Here is a 23,590-nt window from a genome sequence, read left to right as displayed (position 1 = left end):
AAATGCTGTGTTACTACTAAATAAATTGTGCTGGCATTTTACAAGGGTGAATGTTAAAAGGGATAAATGTAGTGTTACTTGTACACCTTGTTGGTAATATTTAAGTTGAAAATTTTTTTCATTGTTTAACTTTATTTTCCTTGCCTTTGAAAATCACACTTTACAATATTCTTTCTTGACCTTCCTAGATATCGTAGTAAAGTGTTATCCCGTTGGCTGGCGGGTTTACCATTGCAACTTGCTCATCTTGGTTCCCGGAACCCTGAGCTCTCAACACAGCTAATTGATATTATCCATACTGCTGCAGCACGAGCAAATAAAGAATTACTTAAAAGTTTACAAGCTACTTCACTGCGGATTTATGGTAAGAGTTTGTTTCATGATACAGGTAGTCTTTGATCTATCCCAAAATAGGAAAGAAGATTTCAAGGAAGCCCTTCAGAGTCTCTAAATCTACAATCTTCCTAATTAGTCATACAGTAGGTACATTGCCCAAGCAAAACATCAAAAATAAGTTTATTTTCAGTAGCATTGTTTATTAGACTAATTATAGGTGATTAATGATTGTGAGTGTTTTTGCATTGTAAAATTATCTTTGAAGCCACCTGCTATCATAAATTCAAAACTGATAAAGTACTGTAAAATTTCGTTTTGAAGCTTTGATGGCAAGATCATGCCTTTGTCCCTTAATCGTAGTGAACATTTTATATGGCTTCTATATATTTGTTCATTCCTGTTACTTACATTTTAAGCAAAATATCAATAGAAGTATACTGAAATAAATACGCATGCATACAAACATATACATATAGTTTATATTTATTGAGATAATTAGCATAAAATTTACCATTTTTAAGACTCAGTGATTTCTTAAACATATTCCTAAAGTTGTACAGCTGTCATCACTATTCAGTTCATCATCGCATAAAGAAATCTTGTACTCAATAGTTTGTTCCTCAGTTCCTCCTTCCTACAGTTCTTGGCAACCACTATTCTACTTTTGGTCTCTATGAATTTACATATTGTGGACATTTACAAATAAAATTATATGAGGTCTTTCACATATAGCTTCTTTGCCATAGCATATTTTCAGTGTAGAAAGTGCCAGTACTTCAATCTTTTTTTATTGCTGAGATGTGTTCCCTTGTATTGATTTGCTACTTGTATTAATTTATGAAGTGATGGACATTTGAGTGGTTTCTGTGTTTAGTGGGTTATATATTTTTTAAATATTGCACATAACTATACAAAGCGATTAGGTCTTTGGATTAAATGAGGTTGATATTGTAATTGCTACTGTTAAGCAGAATTGCTTTGTGCTTTTGTTCTTAGTGCATAATCCCCTTCCCTTTTATCCTTATTAAAGTTATTTCTAACAAGACACTTAAATATTATGAAATTATTATAGTGTTAAATCTTTAAATGATTATGTTCAGGGTTTTACTTTAGGAGGTAGCATAATCAGCCATACATACTTGCTTTATCATAACATTTTTTACATGTAATTGAAATTCAGCATAATTTGTCAGCCTATAAATTCAGTGAAAGTCATCAATCTGCCTTGTGTGTTTACTCTCTGTTATAGTTGAATTTAACCTCTTTGTCATCCACAGATCCGCAGGAAGGTGCTGTGGTGGTTCTCCCTGCAGAGTCTCAGCATCGATTGATTCAGCTTGTGTATTTTCTGCCCAGCCTGCCTGCTGATTTGCTTTCTCGATTAAGTCGCTGTTGTATTATGGGAAGACTCAATTCAAGTTTGGCTACCATGCTTATTGGGATAGTGTACATGAGGTAATATGCTCAAGTGAACTGTATTTAAGTGTATAATATTTTCCCCCTTTCCTCTAACTGAAAATTTGTAAAATACAAAGGTTTTTAAAGTCAGTTTTGTTTATTCTTAGTGCCTCAATTACAACTCTGCTGATATTTTCACTAGCTAGAGAAAATTTGCTAGAGTAAGACTATATGAAGTTACTTGTTTAGATATTTATGTAGGTTGGAGTAAGAGTTAAAATTGAATAATACAAAGCCTGTAGTTAAGAGTACTTTAATCTCAGGAGTTAGGAAATTGTGATAGAAACTCAGATCTGAGGATTTATGGACTCAGATGAAGAACCACTTAAAATTTTTTGTAGTTTGTATATGTTTCATGTAATGTACATAACATAAAATTCTAAGTTTTAAGATTCTAATGGTATGTTCCAGAAGTTTTCCATTATAATATTCCAAACTGAAATTCGTGCCCATTAAATAATTATTTCCTGTTCCTCCTCCTCCCTAGGTTCTGGTAACCACTGTTGTCTTCTGTCTTTAAGGTTTTGACTATCTTAAATACTGCATTTTAATGCAGTCATACTCTGGTGGTTGTGTGTGTGTGTGTGTGTGTGTGTGTGTGTGTGTGTGTGTGTGTGTGTTTCTGCTCTTTTCCACTTAGCTTTTAAAACAAAACGAAACAAAACCTTGTCCCTAAGGAGCTGGGCATGGTGGTGCACGCCTTTAATCCTAAAATTTGAGAGGCTGAGGCAGGAGGATGGACAGGAGTTTGAGGCCAGCCTTGGCTACATAGTGAGTTCAAGACCAGCCTGAACTAATGAGACCTTGTCTCAAAATAAATAAAAACTTGTCCCTAAGGTTCTTCACATAGTGTGTACCAGAATTTTATTCCTTTTAAGGCTAATATTCCATTGTATGTATACATTTTGTTCATTCAAGTGCAGATAGAAGTAGGGGTTGTTTCCACCTTTTGGCACTCTTAATAATGCTTTTATGAACTTTTTAAGACTTTCAATTTTGGGAGACTATATACCCAAATATGGAATTACTGGATCATACAATAATGCTATATTTATATATTTATTTACTTTTGTGGGCATGGGCATCAAACGCAAGGCCTTGCACATACATTCTAGGCAAGTGTTGTACTGCTAAATTGCAACTACAGCCCCACGTGTTTAAGTTTTTGAGAAACTATCATACTGTTTTCTACAGTGGCTGCACCATTTTTCTCTGAAAGGTTTTTCTAACAGTTTCATATTGCCAATGTTTAAAGCGTCAGCAAACACTGTATCTTCTGTCACAGTATTTTAGTGTTCATCAGTGTTTATTAGTGGTTGATGGGAAGAGTCAGGTATTGCTCTAGGCACAAATTGAAAGCTAGGTTGTAGATGAATTGTTTTATTAAAGACAGGTAGAAATAGCTCACTTTTTTTTTTTTTTTTTTTTTTTAACAGGTGAAAAATGCTCTCTTTTTTTTTTTTTTTTTTTTGTACCAGGGATTGAATTCAGGATTTCTCACTTTTGAGGCAGGTGGCACCACTGAGCTAAATTCCTGGCCCAACTTTTTTAATAGACTTACTTTCCTCATCTTTTCATGTTGAATAATAGGTCAGTGATGGTGGACTTTTTAGAACTTTCAGTGATAAACAGCTGGATGTGACATGTATGCTGTAGATTCATCACCACTGGTGTGGGGCAAAGATTTGACTATAACTGGAAGTGTACTTCTTAACTGATTATACCTTTTCTTCTAGCAGAAGAGAGCTGTTTACAAAATGCTGTATATGAAAATTCCATATTTACTTCATCTCTGTGTATGTGCACTAGAGAGATTTGATCATATTTCTAAGTATTTTATAAACATTGATTAATTTCCAGTTTTTTCCTTCTTAGAAATTGTACCTTCTCTAGTGTAAGCATTTACTTAGTGCTAAGCCTTTAAAAAATTTTAATGTTACAGTATTTTGCTATAACTGAAGTTGTTTTCTATTTACTAACTTCCAGTGGAGGGCACTGTTTCTTACGGATAACTTTAGCATTCATTTAAGACCTCTGAACATTTCTTGAAATTCCCTTTGGAAGCTGTATTTAATATCTTCATCAACATTAGTTAGGATGCACTTGTGCTTAGTAGCTTAGTTAAGGATAATTGCAAAAGGTTTGCTTTTAAAAAACTTTACTGTACTGGATATTTGTAGTGAGAGCTGAAAAAAGCATTAAACTACAAGTATTAGAAACAAGGACGTATCGTTAAAAGCAGAATTGGGCTGGGGTGTAATACAGTGGAAAGTGCATATTTAGCATGCGTGTACACATACACTTGATGGTTACTGTAATTAAAGGTCTAAGCTAGGTTTTGCTTAGTAATTGTATAGAGTTACATTTTTTTTCTAGATGTATTATCTCCATTCAGAGTAGCCTTTTTTTTAAACAAAAAATGCAAATTTTTTTTTTTTTTTTTTTTTTTTTTGGTACTGGGGATCAAACTACAGACCTTGTGCTTGGGAGGCAGATGACGGAATCACTAAGCTAAATCCCTGGCCCTTACTAGCCAACTTTTTAATTATCTCCTACTATTACATTTGTTAGTGTAAAAGTTTTGCTTTGTGATTTTTATCTAACCTGGGCATCCTCGATGGATTAATTTTTCTGAAATATTTCTTTAGTCGTTTCTGATTTTTATCTTGTTTTGTTGTTGTTGTTTTTTTTTTTTTTTTTTTTTTTCGGTATGAGGATGGAACTCAGAACCTTGTGTTTTCCAGGCTGCTTGGGGTGCCACTGAGCTACATCCCTGTCTGGAAGCTAAGTTAGTTATCCTCTGGCAGACAGGGCTGGCCCTCCAGGAATCAATATGAAAGACAATCCAGATACATTGACTGAAGGTCAGCATTATAAAAAGAGTGTAGAAAGAGAAAAGGTACTACACCCACATGCTTCCCCTAGAGTAGAAGAGTAGAACATCAGTGATTGATTTTTTTTTTTTTTTTTTTTGGTACCAGGGATTGAACTTGGGTCTTTGTGCTTGGGCACCACTGAGCTAAATCCCCGGCCTTAGTGATTGATAATTTTAAATAGGGATCATTCACCTTGGATGGGGACCAAAATCTCACTAGCCCATTCCTTCTGGGCAAGTCCTGGTTCCTTCCATATATGACTAGCTTCCCCATTTGATTGCCATCTACTCATTATTATCTAAGTGATTATACTTTGCATAATCTTATTGGTTGATCATAGTTTTGTCCCACCTGGTGATTTCCCATTGGATCAATATTACCTAACCGACCATATTTGTTACCTTATCAGTTGACTCTAGTTTTGCCCCACCTTGTACCAACCTCATCTTGTGGCTTTGCTCTGTAAAACACCTTTGAGAAGCAGGGTGAGCAGGCAACCCACTTTCTGGTCCCCTTTCTTTCTCTTACACAGAAGCTATCTTTCAATAAATACTTCCCACTTTCAACCTCTGTTGTTCCTAGACTCTGATTGTAGAGAACACGAACTTGCATTTCGGCTAACTAGCAGGATTGGGAACTAATCTGTTCCCCCTATATCAATGCTGTAGATATCTATAGTTCTGTACCCAACAACAAAATATGCATTCTTCTTAGCTGCACAGAGAACTTTTGATAATAGGGCAGCAAGTAATCTAAATATGCAAAAATAGTCCAAACAAAGAAAATAAAACTCCCAACATGCTAGATATCCAGGACTTGAGTTCTTGTTTTCTAAAATCAAAGAATGAATTCCAGGAACAGTGGAGGCCAAGAATAGGAAAAGGTTTTTGAAAGAAAGCCTCCATCTAAGATAGAAGGGGACCAGAAAATGCCTCTCTGATTTTTATCTTGTTATATTAACTGGACCCTGAGATCAAGTTCGACTCAATTTTTGTAGTTTCGGTGCCCTGCTGCCTCTATCAGAAGAATTTATGATTAAGATACTACCTAAGTCTGTGTTGGTGGTATAGTGGTGAGCATAGCTGCCTTCCAAGATGCTTACCAAGGTACTTCCAAGATATTTAGTGGGTTATTCCGTGTGTGAAAAATCTATCTTATCAGCCAGAAACTTTTCATGTTTATTTTGTCTTAGATTTTAAAAAGTCTATTTAGATTTGCTGCCCCTGCCTTTTTACCATCCAGTAGTGACTTCTCAGAATTTACATTTTTCCCATACTGCTGTATTGTAGGTTCACCAGAAAGGTGTTGGGAACAGCATAGAAAACAAATATCCTTTTGAACCCAGTAAAAACAGTAAGCCATCCAGTGGCTACCAAGAGGTAATAAATCTTTGTAAGAGTCTGTTTGGGACAAATGGAGAAGCATTGTATCACACTGTCTTTAAAATACGGTGACTACACATACCACCAAATTCTGATGCCTAATCTTTGTTGTTCCATAATCATATCTGTTGGCCTTTTCTTGGTTCTTAACCTTTTAGCCCTTGACTTATTTACAGCTGGATTGGGGGAATATAAAGCCTAAATATGGAAAAGTAATGTACGATATTAAAATTTGAGGAGGGAGAAATTGCTTGTACTAAAAAAATTTGACTTGTTTTAAGTAGGATAAACATATATTACTTTCCACGAACATTTTCAGTTTATCTCTTTTGCCCCTCCATAAATAGTAATCACACTGTTTCTCAGAAGTATTCTGACTTGGACATTATATATGGTCACCATAGTTCTTAAAAACTGTGATGATAGATTGCTTGTCATTTCTCCCCAATAAAAATCTTAAATAGAACTACTGTTTCTTTTAACCACTGGGTGGCACAATTGCTTCCTGTATTCACTGGGTTCCAGAAGATATTTTCACTTTTCTATACTGCTGTCTGTAGGCTTTTTATAAACTCTTACCCTGTGATATTTCCCCTGCATATCTTAACTTATTACCTAGGCATGATACGTAGAAGAATATTTTTGTTATTTTATCTCTCCAATTTAAGAATATTAATAAATACAAATGCAACTGTTACAGTGATTTTAAAAAATTAAGTTCTTACAGGTGAATTAGAAACTCCTAATTTTGTGTTGCATTTACTCAGATATCTGTAATAAAAATTTGTAATTTCAACTTCTTGGGTCTGGTCATTCTCAACTCTGTTATATCCATAGACAATGTTCTTTCTTTCTAGCTTTACCTTGAAAGGAGTTTTTAAAGGTTTTACTAGAAACTGATCTTATAGCAGGAACCAAGTAATCCTCGTTAGTAAGTTACTTTACATTTAGCTGTTCCTTTAAGTCCTCTGCCTGTACCTTAGCTGTGCTATTGTAAAACAGACCTAGTTATATTATAATGTTGCTAAGAATAGGAATGCATAATTGTCTAAACCACTCTTAAGTATTCTTTGCCTAATTAAGATTCTTTAGCTTAGGTAGCAAGCTGGAATTTGATTAAACTTAACTTATTTGCTCAGAGTAAGACTTCATAAAAATCAAATAGCACATAGTGGCAAAACCTACTAACAAAAAGTAAGGCTTCCATCTTGGCTCCATGGAGACTTAATTTTGAAGTGGAATGGAAATATTCATTATCTCATGTATATGGATCACTTCTGCTTTTAAATGAAACTGTACATAAATATAAATGATAGAATTTCTAATTTTCATATTACAGTATTGAACTCATATATACTTAAACAGTATATACTTTGGCTTTGTTTAAAGATATTGGTTTGTTTTCACTATAGCAAATTGATAGGACTGCGGTAATATTTTAATATTATGGAGTATATGGAGGCCCTAGGTTCAGTCTCTAGCCATATCCCTTTCCCTTAAAAAATAAAAAGAAAAGAAAAATATACTTCTGATAATAATTCTACCATTGTTTATTGTAGATCTTCATTTTCTGGATGGAAGTATTCAGTTAAAGACTGGTTGATGAGTGATGTGGACTATTTGAGCTTCTTATTTTCTACACTTACAGGTAACCATATTCACTTGCTGGGTTCCAAAGAAAAAAAAAATCTAGTGTGAATCATGTCTGCTGTCTTAGAATTTTGAGGATGTTAATCTATCTTGGAATGATTTTTTACTGTGATCAATACATGGAAACCGTTGAAGGAATATTTATACCCTATTTTTTCAGGCTCCTAAGGCAGGGTGATACATGATTTGTCTTTAAATCTCTCATGATTTTAAGTACCAAAATCTTGAAGATTATTTGAAAGTTGTTATTATTTATTTTTCCAATCTTATTTCTTAACTTTATTCTTGTTTGCAATGAGTTGTACTTAATGGCTTTAAAAATAATCATAGAAAATAAAAATCCTGTTGCATGCTTTAAAAAAATTAACAATATCCATTTTAAACATGTTTAAAATGTTCACCTTAATTTACTAATACCAGATTTTGATTAGCTGTTTTCTACATTCTGCTTGTCCTTATAACAGAATTGCTAAAATGAGTAGAAATGTTGTTAGATGAGTATTATTACTGTTATTTTAAATGACTGTGTGGTAGTATTTCAACATCTTTGTTTTATACTTAGATGATGATGTCAGGCTCTTTGATTAGGAGAATTAGTGAATTATATTGCCAGAATTCAAAATGGACTTGATAAGCCTGATGTGGTGGCACACGCCTGTAATGTTAGCACTAGGGAGTTTGAGGCCAGCCTGGGCTACACAGCGAGACCCTGTCTCCAAAAAAGGGTAGGGGTGGACTTGACAGATTCTGACATGAAGTTGAATCTAACAGGATCAGTATTTTAAAAAATAAATGGGAGGGCCTGGGATTTAGCCCAGTGGTTCTGCTGTCTGCCTTGCAAGCACAAGGACCCAAGTACGATTCCTGGTACCAAAAATAAAATAAATGAATGAATGAATGAATATGAACAACTATATGTTTATCTGGCACTTTTGGGTGTACATTGAAATAGAGATTTATGTTTTAATTATCTGTCTGAAAGTTTTTAGTAATTTTAGAAAATTCATTAGGAGTTAGTACTGTTACGTAGCTACCAAATAGGAAATGCCTCTATTAGGGTCATGTAACTAAAGTGATATGAACATCCATTGGTTAGATTTGGCTGTATCAGTTCTGAGGACAGTTCTCAGGAGAGACATGGACAGGTTGTCTATATAGGTATGGCTAAATATAAAGGGTAGTAATGGAATAAAAATTTTGTTTGGTAAGGTTCAACTGAAACAACAAATACATTCTCCCAAGCACAAGAGGCCCTGAGTTCAGTCACTTCACACACACACAAACTTGAGGGGTAGACCAATTTTAAAACACTTAAAGGTTATTATGTAAGAACATTTAATGTTTGGCATATATATGAAAGAATACTATTTTTTATTTGATTTTTTTTACTGTCTATTAATTGCAAAGATTATACACTTTCTTTAAAAATAAATATGGTAAAGCCCCAGGAAAAGAGAGTAAAACACATTTTTGCTGTATTTTATTTAGGTTGGGTATGATCACATATTTTTGTGTATGTAATTATATTAAGTGTCTCCATTGCTAGAATCTCGTTTCTTTAGATATTACAGGAGATACAGGAACTCAAAGAAAATAAGATAGCTTAAAGAAAGGTTTGCTTGAAGGTACATATCATTTGTGTATTAAAAAATTATGAAGAATGTTTTACTGCTTTGTGATTTTTTAGTTGGCTTTCTTACCTGCATTAGGGTTTTCGAAAGAGGAGTTGACTTGGCTTCAGAGCCTTCGAGGAGTTCCTCATGTTGTCCAGACACAGCTTTCTCCCGTGCTTCTCTACCTTACAGACTGGGATCAATTTTTGCACCATTGGGATGTAACAGAGGTAATAGCATATCTAAAAACAAGCTGATAATTACTGAAAGTCTGTTCGTGAACCACAAATAGTTACTATTTATTAAGGGTCGTCTCTTGTGAGATGCTTTTAGAGGTAGAATAATACAAGAAATGATTTCTTCTGAAAATGCTTACTGTCCTGGTTAGGAAATGTATGTTTGTAGAAGAGGAGTGGTTTTCTTATGTCACTCCACTAGAATAGAACAAATCAGCTGTTTGAATCATAAAGATAAAGTTGCTTTCTCTTATTTAGCATAATACAGATCTCTCTATTTAAAGAATTTGACTTTGTTGTAGAAGGAGTAGAATTTAAGATTTGGTGTCTTCAAAGGTGACTTTTTAAAGAAATGTTTTTTTATTTTTTGTGGCATCGGGGGTTGAATCCAGGCAGGGCCTTTTCACTGAGCTATATTCCTGGCCCTTTTGTATATTTTATTTTGAGACAGGGTCTTGGTAAGTCACTTAAGTTGCTCAGGCTGGACTCAACATTGCAGTCTTCTTTCCTCAGGCATATGCCACCGTTACCAGCTCTAAAAATGTAAAAATGTAATTGAAAGATGGGGAGTGTAGCTCAGTATTAGAACCCTTGCCCAGTGCTCATAAGGTACTGGGTTCAATCTCCAGCACCACACAAAAATAAAATGTTAAAAAATGTATTCACCAGTTTCTTTGGTTTTAAGATTTAAAATGTAGTTTATCAGAGTTTACCTTCTTTCCTAAGTTTAGAAGTCAGCATACAAGTGTAAAAGTAAATACAATAAATTTAGAAAATTCTTTAAAAAGAAGACTGATTTATATTTTATTCCTTTTACAAACTGGTAGTACTGTTAATCTGTTAAAACTGTTGAAATAACATTAATATGTTCAATATTAAGACCTTTAGTTTTCTGACAAACCTTCACAAATATTAAAGCAAATCTTACAGCTATTTAATAAATCTCTTACATATGATCTCAGTATTTTATTTCATTACCATTAAGTGAATCTTCAAATCAAAACCACACATCCAAATTAATTTAGGATATGTTTTGACCTTTGAGACAGCATCTTGCTATATATGTAGTCCAGGCTTAACTGGAACTTGCTGTGTAGCCTGTTCTGGCTTTGAACTTGTGATCATTCTGCCTCAGCCTTCCAAGTGCTTGGATTATTACAGACATTCATCACCACAGCTAGTTCTGACATGCTTTAACATGTTCATAACGAGACCATAATCTGTAGGTCTTGCTTCCAGAAGGTGTTGATTTGAATTTGATCTTTCCAGTTTGAACCACTAGTAGTATATGCATGACTGGTCCATTAGGTGGCTTGTACCACTTCTCAGGGGTTCTTTGATTACAGTAATGCAAAAAAAGGGCATTGATTTAGCAGAAGAAATGTCATATTATAATTCCTTAAAGAAAACGTTAAAATAATATAAAATTACAGTACAACTAATTTGCGGTACAGTAGTTGCAATGCCTGTTATATATACCAGCAATGACATATTTGTAAGATTTTCATGTTAACATGAGAGAATTATTGCTAAACTATTCATTAATATAAATACATTTCTTTTAATATAATAATTTTTAAATTTGAATAGTATTATTTGGGTATATTCGGATTCAAGCAACAATCGATTTGTGTATTTATAGAGTTTTTATTAATTTTATTAATAAAAAGACCAGTAAAAATGGTTTGATCTGTTTGTTCCACCAGTGATAAAAGACATCTGATGGGAGGGTCATGCATGTTACCACAGTGGTTCTGGATGATGGGAATGTGTTAAATTAGCATTACAAATTGATCTTTTACACCAACAGGCAAAATTGTCTTAAATGTTACAAACACTAGAGCTGGGGATTTAACTCAGTGGTTCTGCTGCCTGCCTCGCAAGTGCAGGGTCCCAAGTCAGATCCCCGGTAACAACAAAAAAATGTTACAAACACTAAAACTAAACCCACAAAGACATCACAGACATGAACAGTGTGTGTTTGTCCCTGTCCCAGGTTCCTGTCTGCCTTTTGAGAATTCTGGCTTGGTACTGGAGATTGAACCCAGTGGCCTTGTGTATGCTAGACAGCACTGCTACACCACCAGGCCATCATTAATTGTTTAATTACATTTCTTTACTTGCAATTAAAGGTGCTTATCCAGTAAGAATATAATTATATGTCTTCCATATAGTTTTAGACTTTGACTCAGAATCTGAGGCTGTATTCTTCGTTGGTGGATTCCCCCTTTTTTCCCAATGATTCAAGCAACCTTTGGCCAGGACGTTGACTGAATTCTTGCCTATAACACCCATTTGCTAAGCCCTCTCCCTTCATCTTTGTCATTGTTCTTAACATAGTGGTCTTAAAACTACTAACAGTAGTAGTTATAATCCAGTTCTGTATTGTTAGTATACCAACTGATTTTATTCAACTGATCTGTTCACTTCATTCAATTCTGGAATCTCACATTTTCCTCTGCCTTTGGGGTGTGTCTCTTATAGATATTTAATATTTCTGTTGTGGCTTTAACTCTGGTTACAGCACTAACATCATGCCTGGAACTTATTTATAGGTTCTCCATAAATAGTAGTTTTTAAAAAGTAAAAAGAAATAATAAATTGGGTAACCAGCCTAATTATTTAATACCTGAAATTTTTATTTCATATAACAAATTGAGGTTAAGATCTAAAATATTAGATCCAGGAGTTGGATTTGCCAACAGTATAGTAGTAATTGTTTTAGAAGGTAGGCTGATTCTGTTGTATTTAAACTATTCTGTGATGATGTGAAGAGAGCATACAGATTTGCCAATGTGTACTTTGATGATTTAGACAACTTAGGCTTTATTTTCATGAGGTTTTGAACTAAATGGTGATTCTTGCAGTTCTCTAATTTCTGACAATTTAAATGTTTAAAAGTGTGTCATCGCTGTAAAACCAAGATAAAATTGTCATGAAAGTGTGATCAACTGTATTTCTGAGGTAAACATTTGGCAAGGCTATAAATTTAATTTCAAGGTTACTATCTTTGAAATGTTAGAAAATAAATTAGAAAAAAATTGTAAAGTCATAAACTTTGTTGTATTTAAGTCAGCTTTCACATGAAAAGTTTGAAATAATTACTTTATTTGGACAAGTTAGTAGAATGAGATTGCTTGATTGTTTATGGTAGTATTGTCTGCTTAGGCAAAAGTCAGGCTTTTTTGGAATAGGTGTTGCACATTGAGGCCATACTCTTAAGTGAAATAAATAGGATACACATGTAAATACCAAATAGTCTCTGGTGTGAGAAACTGAAAGTCTAAATAAGGATCAAAATGTATAATGTGAAGTAGGAAGATAAGGCCTAAAGGGGAAAGGGGAAGTGAGAGGGTAGGAGAAGGAAAAGGAACAAATTTGAGAGAATATAAATATATATAATATATATATATAATTGAGGACAGACTGATCATATTAAAAAGAAATCTTCAGTACCACGTACACTACCGTTGGAATAATGATAAACAGAAGATTAGCATGGCCCCCTACTCAAGGCATGAAAATTCTTTATCCTTTGTATCTTGGCCACTTAGTTTCCCTCCCAAGATTTTGCTAGTTTTTAATACCTAGTTTCTCTTAGTTGCAAATGTTTTCTGTACCTTTCTAAAAGACTACATATATTCTTTTGGTTTTCCTTCTTTTACAGAAGTAATATACAGTATACATTGGTCTGGACTTTGCAGTTTTTGTGTAGTATCTTTGTTACCTTCTGATCACTAGAAAATAGCTATTTGATTTATTTCTTAGAAACAGTAAAGAAAGATCTCAAAGGAAAGAATGTATCATTTCTGAACAATACCTTTTCCAAGTGGAGATTCCCTTTCCAGGTCCATCAAACATTTTTAAGCTTAATTTGTCATGTATATTAAGATATTCAATTGTTGCAAAAGAATGAGTGTGTGTGTGTGGAGGGTGTTGCTGAGGATCAAAACCCAAGCACATGCTCTACCACCAAGCTACATCCTCAGTCTCCAAAGAAATTAACATAGATAAGCTCTGAAAAATAATTATTTTACACATATCCAGTTTAAGAAATACTGTATAATATTTCCAATAGTTTTGAAATTCCTTTACCCCTGCTTTGGAGTAACATACTGTCTTAAGTTTTAATCGTATTTTTGCTTCCTTGTGGATGTCTGCTAAATGCACGTAACCCTGCTATATTGTTTAGTTTTACATGTTACTAAACTTTTAAAAAGGGAAAAACTCATTCATACAATATGGCCTTTAATAGGAAAAGTTTGCTGTCTGGCCCCTTATAGAAGTTTGCCAGCTTTTGTTCTAGGTTTAACTTAGTTCACTGTATGTCTCTTACTATCTTCTGAATGACCTGGCAAGACCCTCCTGAAAAGTTTCTCTGGCCCATTTGGACTTTGGGAATTGTTCATTTCACACCTCTTGCTCTGCTGGGCCTCCTGAAGTCTAACGTTTGTATTCAGAACATAACCTGAGGAAATGGAGCTTTTTCTCTTTACTGCAGTGTTTACCTGTACAAATTTTGGTTGCCACAGCTCTCAAAGGTCTGTTTATGTCTCATTTTGATTAGAAAACCTGTCATATATTCTTGGCTCCCTCTCCTGCACTATAATCTATTAAGGGCCTTCAGCAGAAAGCCAAGATAGTATCTGAGCTTATGACTTTGATCTTTGTTATGCATTGCCTGATGTTTGAAAATAGTAATTTTCTGTACTCTTAATCAGTTTTCTACTCGTCCACTCTGGGATTGTAAGTCTGTTCCTAAGTTGTTCTTCATGGTTGGAAGTAAAATCTTGTATTCACAAATTTTACATTTGCTAAATAGGAGTGACTGCATCTCCTGGTAAAAGAGCAGAGGATTCTCATAGTAACATGTCACCCATTTTGGTTAGCTCACCAGTAGGAAAACTTTTCTAACAAGATGAAGTCCAAACTTCTCACTAAGAAAGGAATTCTGAACCTCTGAAACTTTCCTCTTATGTTATGATTTTATATTTTGTGATATCTCTCCATATATTACTAATCTTTTTTTTTTTTTTACTGGGGATTGGGTCCTTGCACTTGTGAGGCAGGTGGCAGAACCACTGAGCTAAATCCCTGGCCCCATAATCATATATTGTCTTACATTCCTTTTTGCTTTCAACTTGCCTGACTGAGAATTGTTTTTCACCCCAAAGCTAGTAATTGTCTTTTATACTTTTAGAGACAGCTTGTGTGTCATTTTCTGTGGGGCCCAGATGCACTACTCATTCATATCTTGTTAATTTTCTGTTGCTAAAGTTTAGCACCAGGTGAAGACCAGAGCTACTGCTTTAGAACATCATTTTTGTGTAATTGTATTGAGCTAGTTAGAGTACATAGGTCTTGGATTTTAATAAACAAAGTTAGTATATCAAAATCACTTATTCTTTGTAAGTCTGTTATATTCTAGTCTAGGTAAATATTTGAATGAAGTTGTGACTAATGGATTCAAGTTACCATTTCTTATACTGTTGGCTTTGAAATCACTAAAAAATTAGTGGTGTTTTTTTTGTGTGTGTGTGTAGCAACATAGCCTTTTCCATTTAGAACTGTGCATGGAAAGGTGACAGTTCTCTTGTTGTCATTATAACCTGTTTTTTAAAAAATGCATTATGGACCTAAAACCTTAAAAGCCTATTTGATTTTGTTATTTTATTTATTAGTTTGTTTGTTTACTTGGGATTTTTTGAGACAGGGTCTCACTATGTAGTTGAGACTGCCCTGGAACTCACTATGTAGCCCAGGCTGGTCTTGAACTCACAGCAATTCTCCTGCCTCAGCCTCCTGAGTACTGGGATTACAGGAGTGAGCTGCCATGCCCAGCTTGGTTTTGTTATTTAATATGTAACCACTACTAGTTATTAAGATAAAATTTTAGCTTCTCCTTACTTAACCTCCCTTAACCTCAACTCTTGGATCTTGAAAACAATGTTCAATTTAGGCTTTCTGCTTTTATTTTTCTCTCTTATTCTGTATGGTGACTTGTTAATCCGCAGGGAAAATTCAAATTCTTGTGATTATGGCAGTACATGCAACTTTTTAGGTAAGTTACTTGGGAGAGTAAGACGTTTTCCTGTTACAAAGAAAAGAGTATATTAGAGTAGCTTATGGTGAACCACTGTTATGAATGGAAAATGGTATTTAGAAACCAACACGTGGAATCTAAGTGTGCTCATTACTATTGGATTTCTATCCCACTTGGTGGACAGAAGAATTCAACACCACAGGGTTCATTCTAGTCATCTTCCATACTTTTTTTTTGTTTTGTTTTGGTTTTGGTTTTTTGAGACAGAGTCTCACTATGCATCTGCTTTTGCTGACTGTGAAAAACTTGGCCGTCAGACCCGGGCATGATAGTGCATACCTGTAATCCCAGCACTTGGGAGGCTGAGTCAGGAAGATGGATCACCATGAGTTCGAGGCCAGCTTGGAATACATAGTGAGTTCAAGGCCAGCCTGAACCATATAATGAGATGAGACCTTGTCTCAAAAACAAAACAACAACTTGGCCATCATTTCTTTAGTCTGTGAGCACTTTCTCTTTGCTGCACCCCTCTTAACTCACTCCATTTGGATTCTAGCTCTTGGGGGCAGTCTGCCCCTATACATGGTAAGCCTGCTATGGATTGCATCAGCTCTTTTACCCACTTCATTCTCAGTGTTTATCTGGCTTGGCTCCCCTATTGGCTTTAGAACTGAATTGCTCAAGAAGAGAAGATATAAAGTGGTCATTTATTATTGAACGGACATTTTTCCAAATGTAATTTTCCTTTTATTAATGATGGTATTCACTGTGGCAGAAAGATGACATTGGAAATAGTTTTCCCCCCATTGATAAGACAAATTGCTATTTAAAAACTCTGATAGTATCACTCTAAGAAATTTTATAGAGAAATGAGTTATTGATTTGCCCATCTCAAAAAAATTCATAAATAACAAAATATAGGGCTAGGGGTCCAGCTCGGTGGTAGAGTGTATAACTAGCATGTTTGAGGTCCTGGGTTTGAGCTCCAGCTCCAGCGCGCGCGCGCACACACACACACACACACACACACACACACACACACACACACACGGCTTGAAGGTTGATTTATAGTTTTATTGTATAACTAGCATGTTTGAGGTCCTGGGTTTGAGCTGCAGCTCCAGCTCCAGCGCGCGCACACACACACACACACACACACACACACACACACACACACGCGCACACACACACACACACACACACACACACATCTTAAACTTAGCTTGACCAGTCTCTCCCCAAAGGGATATTTCTTCTTTCATTAACCGTTGTTGCTCTATGCAATTTTCTTTGTATTTTTGCTGCTATCTGCAAAGGACTTAATGCTTGACTAGTATGGTGAATACTATGATTAATAAAAGGTAAAAGGACTGAAGGTCCAAACATGGACTACACAACTTAACGAGACCCTCTTTCAAAATAAAAAGTAAAAACTGGCTGGGAATAACTGAGTGCAGAAGCCTGGGTTCACTCCCCAGTAATGCAAACAAAAGTTGTGGATTTAGGGACATTGAGGATTTCAGATTTTTAGATTAGGGATGCCCAACTGGTAAAATCTATGCAGATATTATAGGATCCAAAAATTACTCTGAAATCTGCAACACTTCTAGTCCCAAACATTTGGATAGTATACAGCCTATATTAGCATTTTGTAGATAATAAGCATTTTTCTGTGATGCATTTTTCCCCCAAATGGCAGGAAGGCTTTTGTCACCCCTTATCATTGATTTACTTAAAAGAAATAACAGTTTTCATCTTGGTAAGCTACTGGAAGGATGTGAGAGAAAACAGAGGAGTTTCTCATTCTTTTATTCTTGAATATGACTTTAAGCTAGGTCAGTACTCAGCACATATTAATAAATGATTTGGAAAATTACCTTATATTTCAGGTCTTAATGTGATTTTTGACACCTGCATTTTTAAAGTCATTTTTTAAATATATAGAGCAAGTAGATTTTTAAAAAATCTGTTCAACTTATTCTTACCTAAAATGTCATGATTTGGTTACTGGTTCTTTCCTTTTCTGACAGGCAGTTTGTCACAGTTTTTTGGTTATCCCTGCCCGAAGTCAAAGTTTTGACATCCTGCAAAGTGCCATCAGTAAGCATCTGGTAAATATCGTTAATTTTGTTTTTCCTCTTAAATAAAAAATAAAAAACATTCATAGATTAAGTTTCAGCTTGCTAGAGTCAAAGGGAAGACAATGTGCCTATACCTGTAACCTTAATGGTACTGTGACCTCTCGGTGTCATGTGGTGGTGAGAACAGAGATCTTGGTATTTTCCCTGGTTATTACTATTCAATTCTGTAATGTTAGGAATAATCCTTTCTTTTCCTATAGGACCTTAGTTTCTGTAACTCTGAGATGAGGATCTTTAAAATTATATTTCAGGTCCCTTCTGACTTGTAATGCTCTTATAACACAAGTGTTGCTGGGGATTTAGCTCAGTGGTACCGTACCTGCCTTGCAAAGTATATGGTCCTGAGTTTGATCCCCGGTACGGGGATGGGTTTAAACTCACATGTGTCTGGTGCCATGTTTTGGGAGTCCAGAGTACAGATTGGAGCTTCAGTCCCACCTAGATGGTGGGAATATAAAGTAGGGACATCAGACACTCGGTCACTGGAAGCAGTGGCGTAATCCTTGAGACTAACACCTTCTGGCCATTGTGTATCTCTTATTCCCATTGGTATTAAATTCGTATTAAGTGTGCCTTCATTGTTGTTTTTCAACTTCCTCCAGAGTTTACATTTTGATTTTTCATAATGTGTTACATACATTTCAGGGGAGGGCTCTAAATTCTATCTTCATAGGACAGTACACCGTGCTACAGTGGCCTGTTTGTATCACTGAAAGCTCTAAAAGGTTCACACCAACATGGTCCCAAGATTCACTTGTTTGGATAATTTTTATAGAGAAACCCACAATTCATTTTTTCTCTTTTACAGTATTATGTCTTTTGAGTTGGAAGGGAATACTTCATTGAATTCCAAATAATCTCTTCTCCCTGCCAAACTTTTAGTCCTTATCGTTTTTGTCATTAAAGATGGCTACCTTTTTTTTCCTGTCTCTGCCCCAAAGATTTATGCTTTTCTTCTTATTACATTCATAATTCTAGAAAAAGATCAACGTACTAGCTAATCTTGGCCACCAGTTTGAGAGAGCCTGATAGAAAAGGTTCAGACCTTAGAGTTTATAGATTTGGTATTTGATTATTCAGCAGCAATTTACAGCAGATTCAGATTACGTTTTTACAGTTAAAAGTTAGATTGGACCTTAATAATGGTGTATATACAGTGTAGTCTAGATGAATGAGCATGCTACTGTAGTGCCCTTACCTGGCTTCCCAGGGCTTATTGGCAAGGAAGCAGTCAACTGTTCATTATAATACCTTTTACTGACTCTAGTAGATGTATTTTCCTTATTTGTGTCTAACTGATAAATTCAAAGGGTAGAGAAAGGCTAAATGTAAAATGAACTTTACATTTAATGACCTGTGATACAAGGTAGTTACTAGATATATGTTTTTTAGTCTAAAAAGTTGAGTAAGAGTTTTTGTGATTGTTGCTATCAAGATTTTTCTCTGGATGCATTGAAACAGTACTTTTAAACAGTAATATTTCCAACCAGTAGCAGAAACTGTAGTGTCTAGAAAGTTTTAGAAGGATTCATCGTGAAGGGGAGATAGTAAATTGTGTAAATAGTATTTCTTGGGTTGGGGGTGTAGCTTAGTTGTCAGAGCACTTGTCTAGCATGCATGAGGCCTTGAGTGCAATTCCCAGTACAGCTAAATGTTTTTATAAAAAATAAAGTTTGCTTGTTTTCAATGTCATTTAATTTGGGAATTAAATTCCTAAAGGAAAGTAAAACCGTAAGGTATAGCAGGTGACGTGTATGCTAGCTTAAAAGCAAAGTAAGTTAACTATAGTTAACAGGTTTTGGTTTTATTTGGGGAATTGGGCTTTTGTGAAGAGGAAATTAATCTTATTTTTCTCTTCTCAGGTTGCATTGACTGTAATTCCTGACAGCACAGCCGGCTGTGTTTTTGGTGTTATCTGTAAGCTTCTGGATCATACGTGTGTAGTTAGTGAAAGTCTACTACCATTTCTGGCTTCTTGTTGCTACACTCTTCTTTATTTTCTGCTTACTCTAGAGAAAGGGGAACCTGAACATCTAAAAAAGAGGTAATAATTTTTTTATTTCCCCACCTTAATATTTTTTCTACTGTACCCTTTCTTCCTAGGTAAATAAGTTAAATAACAGAGTTTTGTTTTTGAAATATTGTAAATTCTCTATCAGAGTTTGTGTTAGCTTAGTAGCTTTTTCTTCATTCCTTCATGAATTTCTGTGTTGTATTGAGAATTCTTAGTTTTTATGTTTTTGTTAATAATTTTGAAAAGTTAGATGCATTATAAAGTTTCTTTGGAGCGTATCCTGAGAAACTTTGCTATTGGTCTAGCAGGGTAAATAATTCTTTATGTAGGAAGATGGGCTATTAGTATAAGCCTTTGTATTTTGTTTTATGCTTCATTAGAGTTTCCCATAGTGGAATTTTAAATTCTTAGATTTAAGAATACTATGTAAAGATGCTTGTGATTTTAATGAGTTAGAACTTTGCTCTTATATAATATTGGGACCAGAGATTCTGGGGTAATTTGGAAGATTCCACTTGAATTTTTTTTTTTTTTTAGTTCCCTGCCTTATATTCTTATTGGTATGCTTATTCAAAACTGATTGTAGACGAGTTTTTAAAAATCTAACAAGGTGAGCTAATAGCAGAAAATAAAGACCATTCACCTACTATTATTTTGATATATGCCTTTCTGGACTTTTGAACTTTTAAAAATTTATTTGTTTGTTTATTTATTTAGAATGTCAGGAAAACGTACCATACATACTGATCATGTAAAAGATTTATATACTCTAGAAGAGTAATTATAAACTGTATATCCCGTTAACTAACACCCATGTTCAGAAGTAGAACATCATCAGCATATACACGTTTCTGTACCCTCCACAGCTATTTCTCTTCTCTTCCTACTTCCTGTCATTTGTATTGATAAACTTTCTTGCCTTAAAAATATTTTTAGGCATTTATGAACAATGTAATTTTTGTTCTTCATATATGTGAACTTTTTTTCCTATTCTATATTTATTTTGCTCTTAATTTTATTTTGGGTTTCTCATGTAAGAAAAACCATGTGTCTGATTTATTTCACTTAGGCCTACGAGAAAACGATGCTTGCTTCCAGGAATAACTTTGGGAATGCTCCTTCCCTTTCACTTTCATTAAAGAGTTTGAGGAACATTGGCATTAGATTGTCTCTAAGGTTCTTGTGGAACTCAGCAATAAATTCATTGGGACCTGGGTTTTTTTAGTAGGTAATTTTGTTTTGTTTGTTTGTTTGTTTTTTTCCTTTGTACTGGGGATTGAACTTGGGTCCTTGCGCTTGCAAGGCAGGCCGCCGAACTGCTGAGTTAAATCCCCGGCCCGGTAGTTTTGTTTTGTTTTAACTTCTTCAGTTTCATTGCCCGATATTAGATTATCTGGGATTTTTATATCCTCTTGCTTCCGTTTTGGTAGTTCATTTGTATCTGGGATAATCTATCCATTTCTTTTGAATTTTCCATTTTATTAGAGTATACACTTTATTAGAGGAGTACATGCTTGAGGAAGTTACTAATAATCTGGATTTTAGCAGAATCTGGTGTGATTTTGCCTTTTTCTTCTTTTTTTTTTTTTGAGACGGGTCTCACTATGTAGTTGAGACTGACCTGGAATTTACTATGTAATCCAGGATGGTCTTGAACTCATAGCGATCCTCCTGCCTCAGCCTCCCAAGTGCGTTTTTCGTTTTTAATTGCATTTATTTGTGTCTTTTCTTTCCAGTTTTTGGTAACATTGGCTAGGGTTTTGTCTATTTTGTTTATTTTTTCAAAGAACCAGCTCTGTCATTCATTGATTCTTTACATTGTTTTTTAAGTCTCAATATCATTAATTTTTGCTCTGATCTTTATAATTTCCTTCTTTGTACAAGCTTTGGAATTTGATTGTTCTTGTTTTTCTAGGACTTTGAGGTGTATGGTTAGGTAATTTATTAAGATTCACTCTGTTTTTCTGATGGTAGGCATTCACAGCTATAAACTTCTCTCTTGGGACATATTCATTGTGTACCATAGGTTCTGGTATGTTGTATTGGTGTTGTTTGAGTCTGTGAACTGTCTTATTTCTTCCTTGATTTCTTCTGTGACCTATTGATTAGTCAAGAGAGTTTTTAGACCATGCATTTGTATAATTGGTGTGGTTTCTTTTGGCATTGATTTCTAGTTCTGTTGCACTATGATCTAATAATATCCATGGTGTAATTTCACTTCTTTAGCAATTACTTAAGCTTTATGTGGCATGTGATCTGTTTTAGAGAAAGTTCCGTGTGCTGCTAAGAAGAATGTTTATTCTTACAGATTTCTATCAAGTCCATTTGTTCAGAGGTTTGGGTCATCTGATTTTTTTTTTTTTTTTTTTTTTTTTTTTTTTTTTTTTTCTAGTTCGTGTGTCTGACAGTGGGATATTGATGTCTTCCATTATAATTGTGTTGGTGTGTATCTGATTTTTTTTTTAATGTTCATTAGTAATTGTTTTATGAAGTTGGGTATGGCACAATTTGGTGCATAATGTATGTGGACTTTATATAGTATACATATTTTTTTTGATTTGATTCAACATTCATAAGACTGATTTTTATTCATTTGGCTGTATTTCATGCACTTATTTCTATATCAGAGGTCAGCAAAGTTCTTTCTCACAAGGATCGAAAAGTAAATATTTTGGGCTGGGGATTTAGCTCAGTGGCACTGCGCCTTGCAAGTGCAAGGTCCTGAGTTCAATTCCCAGTACCAAAAAAAAGATAAATATTTTAGGTTTTGTGGGCTATAAAGTCTGCCACTACTCAACACTTGTGGTAGTGTGAAAGCAACATTAGATAATAGCTACATAAATGAGTGTGTGGCTGTATTCCAATACAGGTTTTTTTGTTTTGTTTTGTTTTGTTTTTTACAAATGTAGGCTGTGGGCTGGCTTTGGCCTGTGGCCATAGTTTTCTGACTCTGCTCTACACAATTCTGCTATTTGAATGTACCATAACATCTGCTTTAATGTCTACATTCAGTTCACTTTTTTTAAAGTAGGAATATGTATAGAAAAAAATCAGACATGTTTAACTGTAGTACATTATAGATTTGACAGATATAGATTTGATGGTGTTTTCTTTATGTATCATCAGGCTATCTCTGGTAGGACAGAAAAGTCTTTATAAATTGCAAGGAACTTAAGGTCCTAAAGATTTTATAAGATCTCCACTTAAGAATTATGTGTATTGCCATTTGTCATTTTCTGTCACTTGAAATACAACCCCTTTATTAAATATTTTATTCTGAAATTTCAAATATCTTTTGTAGTGTCAAAACAGCATGCTTTGACTTTGAGACTTGATTTAATAAAATTGTGTGGGTAATACTTGTTGGACTATTTAAATTACCTAGTCATATAGGTGTTTTATACTGGATAATGGCAAAGTTGATACTACAGGATTGTATACATTTTTTAAGATGGCATTAGTCACAAGGAAGTGTTGACAGCCAGAGTCCAAGATACTTAACTTTCTTTTTTGGCTACTCCTTCATCACTAAAGAAGGTATTTCTGAGATAATAAACGGTGAGAATTCCAAATTACTGGAAACCGTTGATTTTATAAATGCTGGCCAAAATGATGTAACCAGTTTACATTGTCCTCTAAACCTTGGATATAATGTTCTTTGTCTTCTTTCTTGTTTTTTTATACAAAGATTCTTCTATAGGTTTTTTTATGTATCTGCTTGAGACTTGGTGTTCTTCTTTAATCTGAAGATTCAGTTTTTCCCCTTTCTCAGTTATCAATTCTCTTACCCCCTCCCCACCCCCCATTGTTTCTGTTCACTTCTAAGCCCTCTTTTTAGATA

The 23,590-nt window shown here is 34.6% G+C and overlaps 1 protein-coding gene across 3 annotated transcripts in view; it reads left to right on the top strand.

Moving 5' to 3' along the window:
• The window catches only part of Tex10 (testis expressed 10), a 51,951-nt gene that overhangs the window by 24,305 nt on the left and 4,056 nt on the right, over positions 1 to 23,590 (top strand). For all 3 annotated transcript variants that reach the window (XM_010614366.3, XM_010614367.3, XM_010614368.3), the window contains 6 exons: positions 189 to 364; positions 1,614 to 1,791; positions 7,612 to 7,700; positions 9,412 to 9,545; positions 17,625 to 17,705; positions 19,598 to 19,779. In XM_010614366.3, coding sequence (XP_010612668.1) covers positions 189 to 364; positions 1,614 to 1,791; positions 7,612 to 7,700; positions 9,412 to 9,545; positions 17,625 to 17,705; positions 19,598 to 19,779 — 840 coding nt within the window. The remainder of the gene's footprint in view (positions 1 to 188; positions 365 to 1,613; positions 1,792 to 7,611; positions 7,701 to 9,411; positions 9,546 to 17,624; positions 17,706 to 19,597; positions 19,780 to 23,590) is intronic.

This window comes from Fukomys damarensis, unplaced genomic scaffold, assembly GCF_012274545.1.
Source record: "Fukomys damarensis isolate Sample0158 unplaced genomic scaffold, DMR_v1.0_HiC HiC_scaffold_36, whole genome shotgun sequence".
NCBI lineage: Eukaryota > Metazoa > Chordata > Mammalia > Rodentia > Bathyergidae > Fukomys > Fukomys damarensis.
The sequence above is the reverse complement of the archived record's forward strand: the minus strand, read 5'-3'. Positions and strand labels throughout refer to the sequence as shown.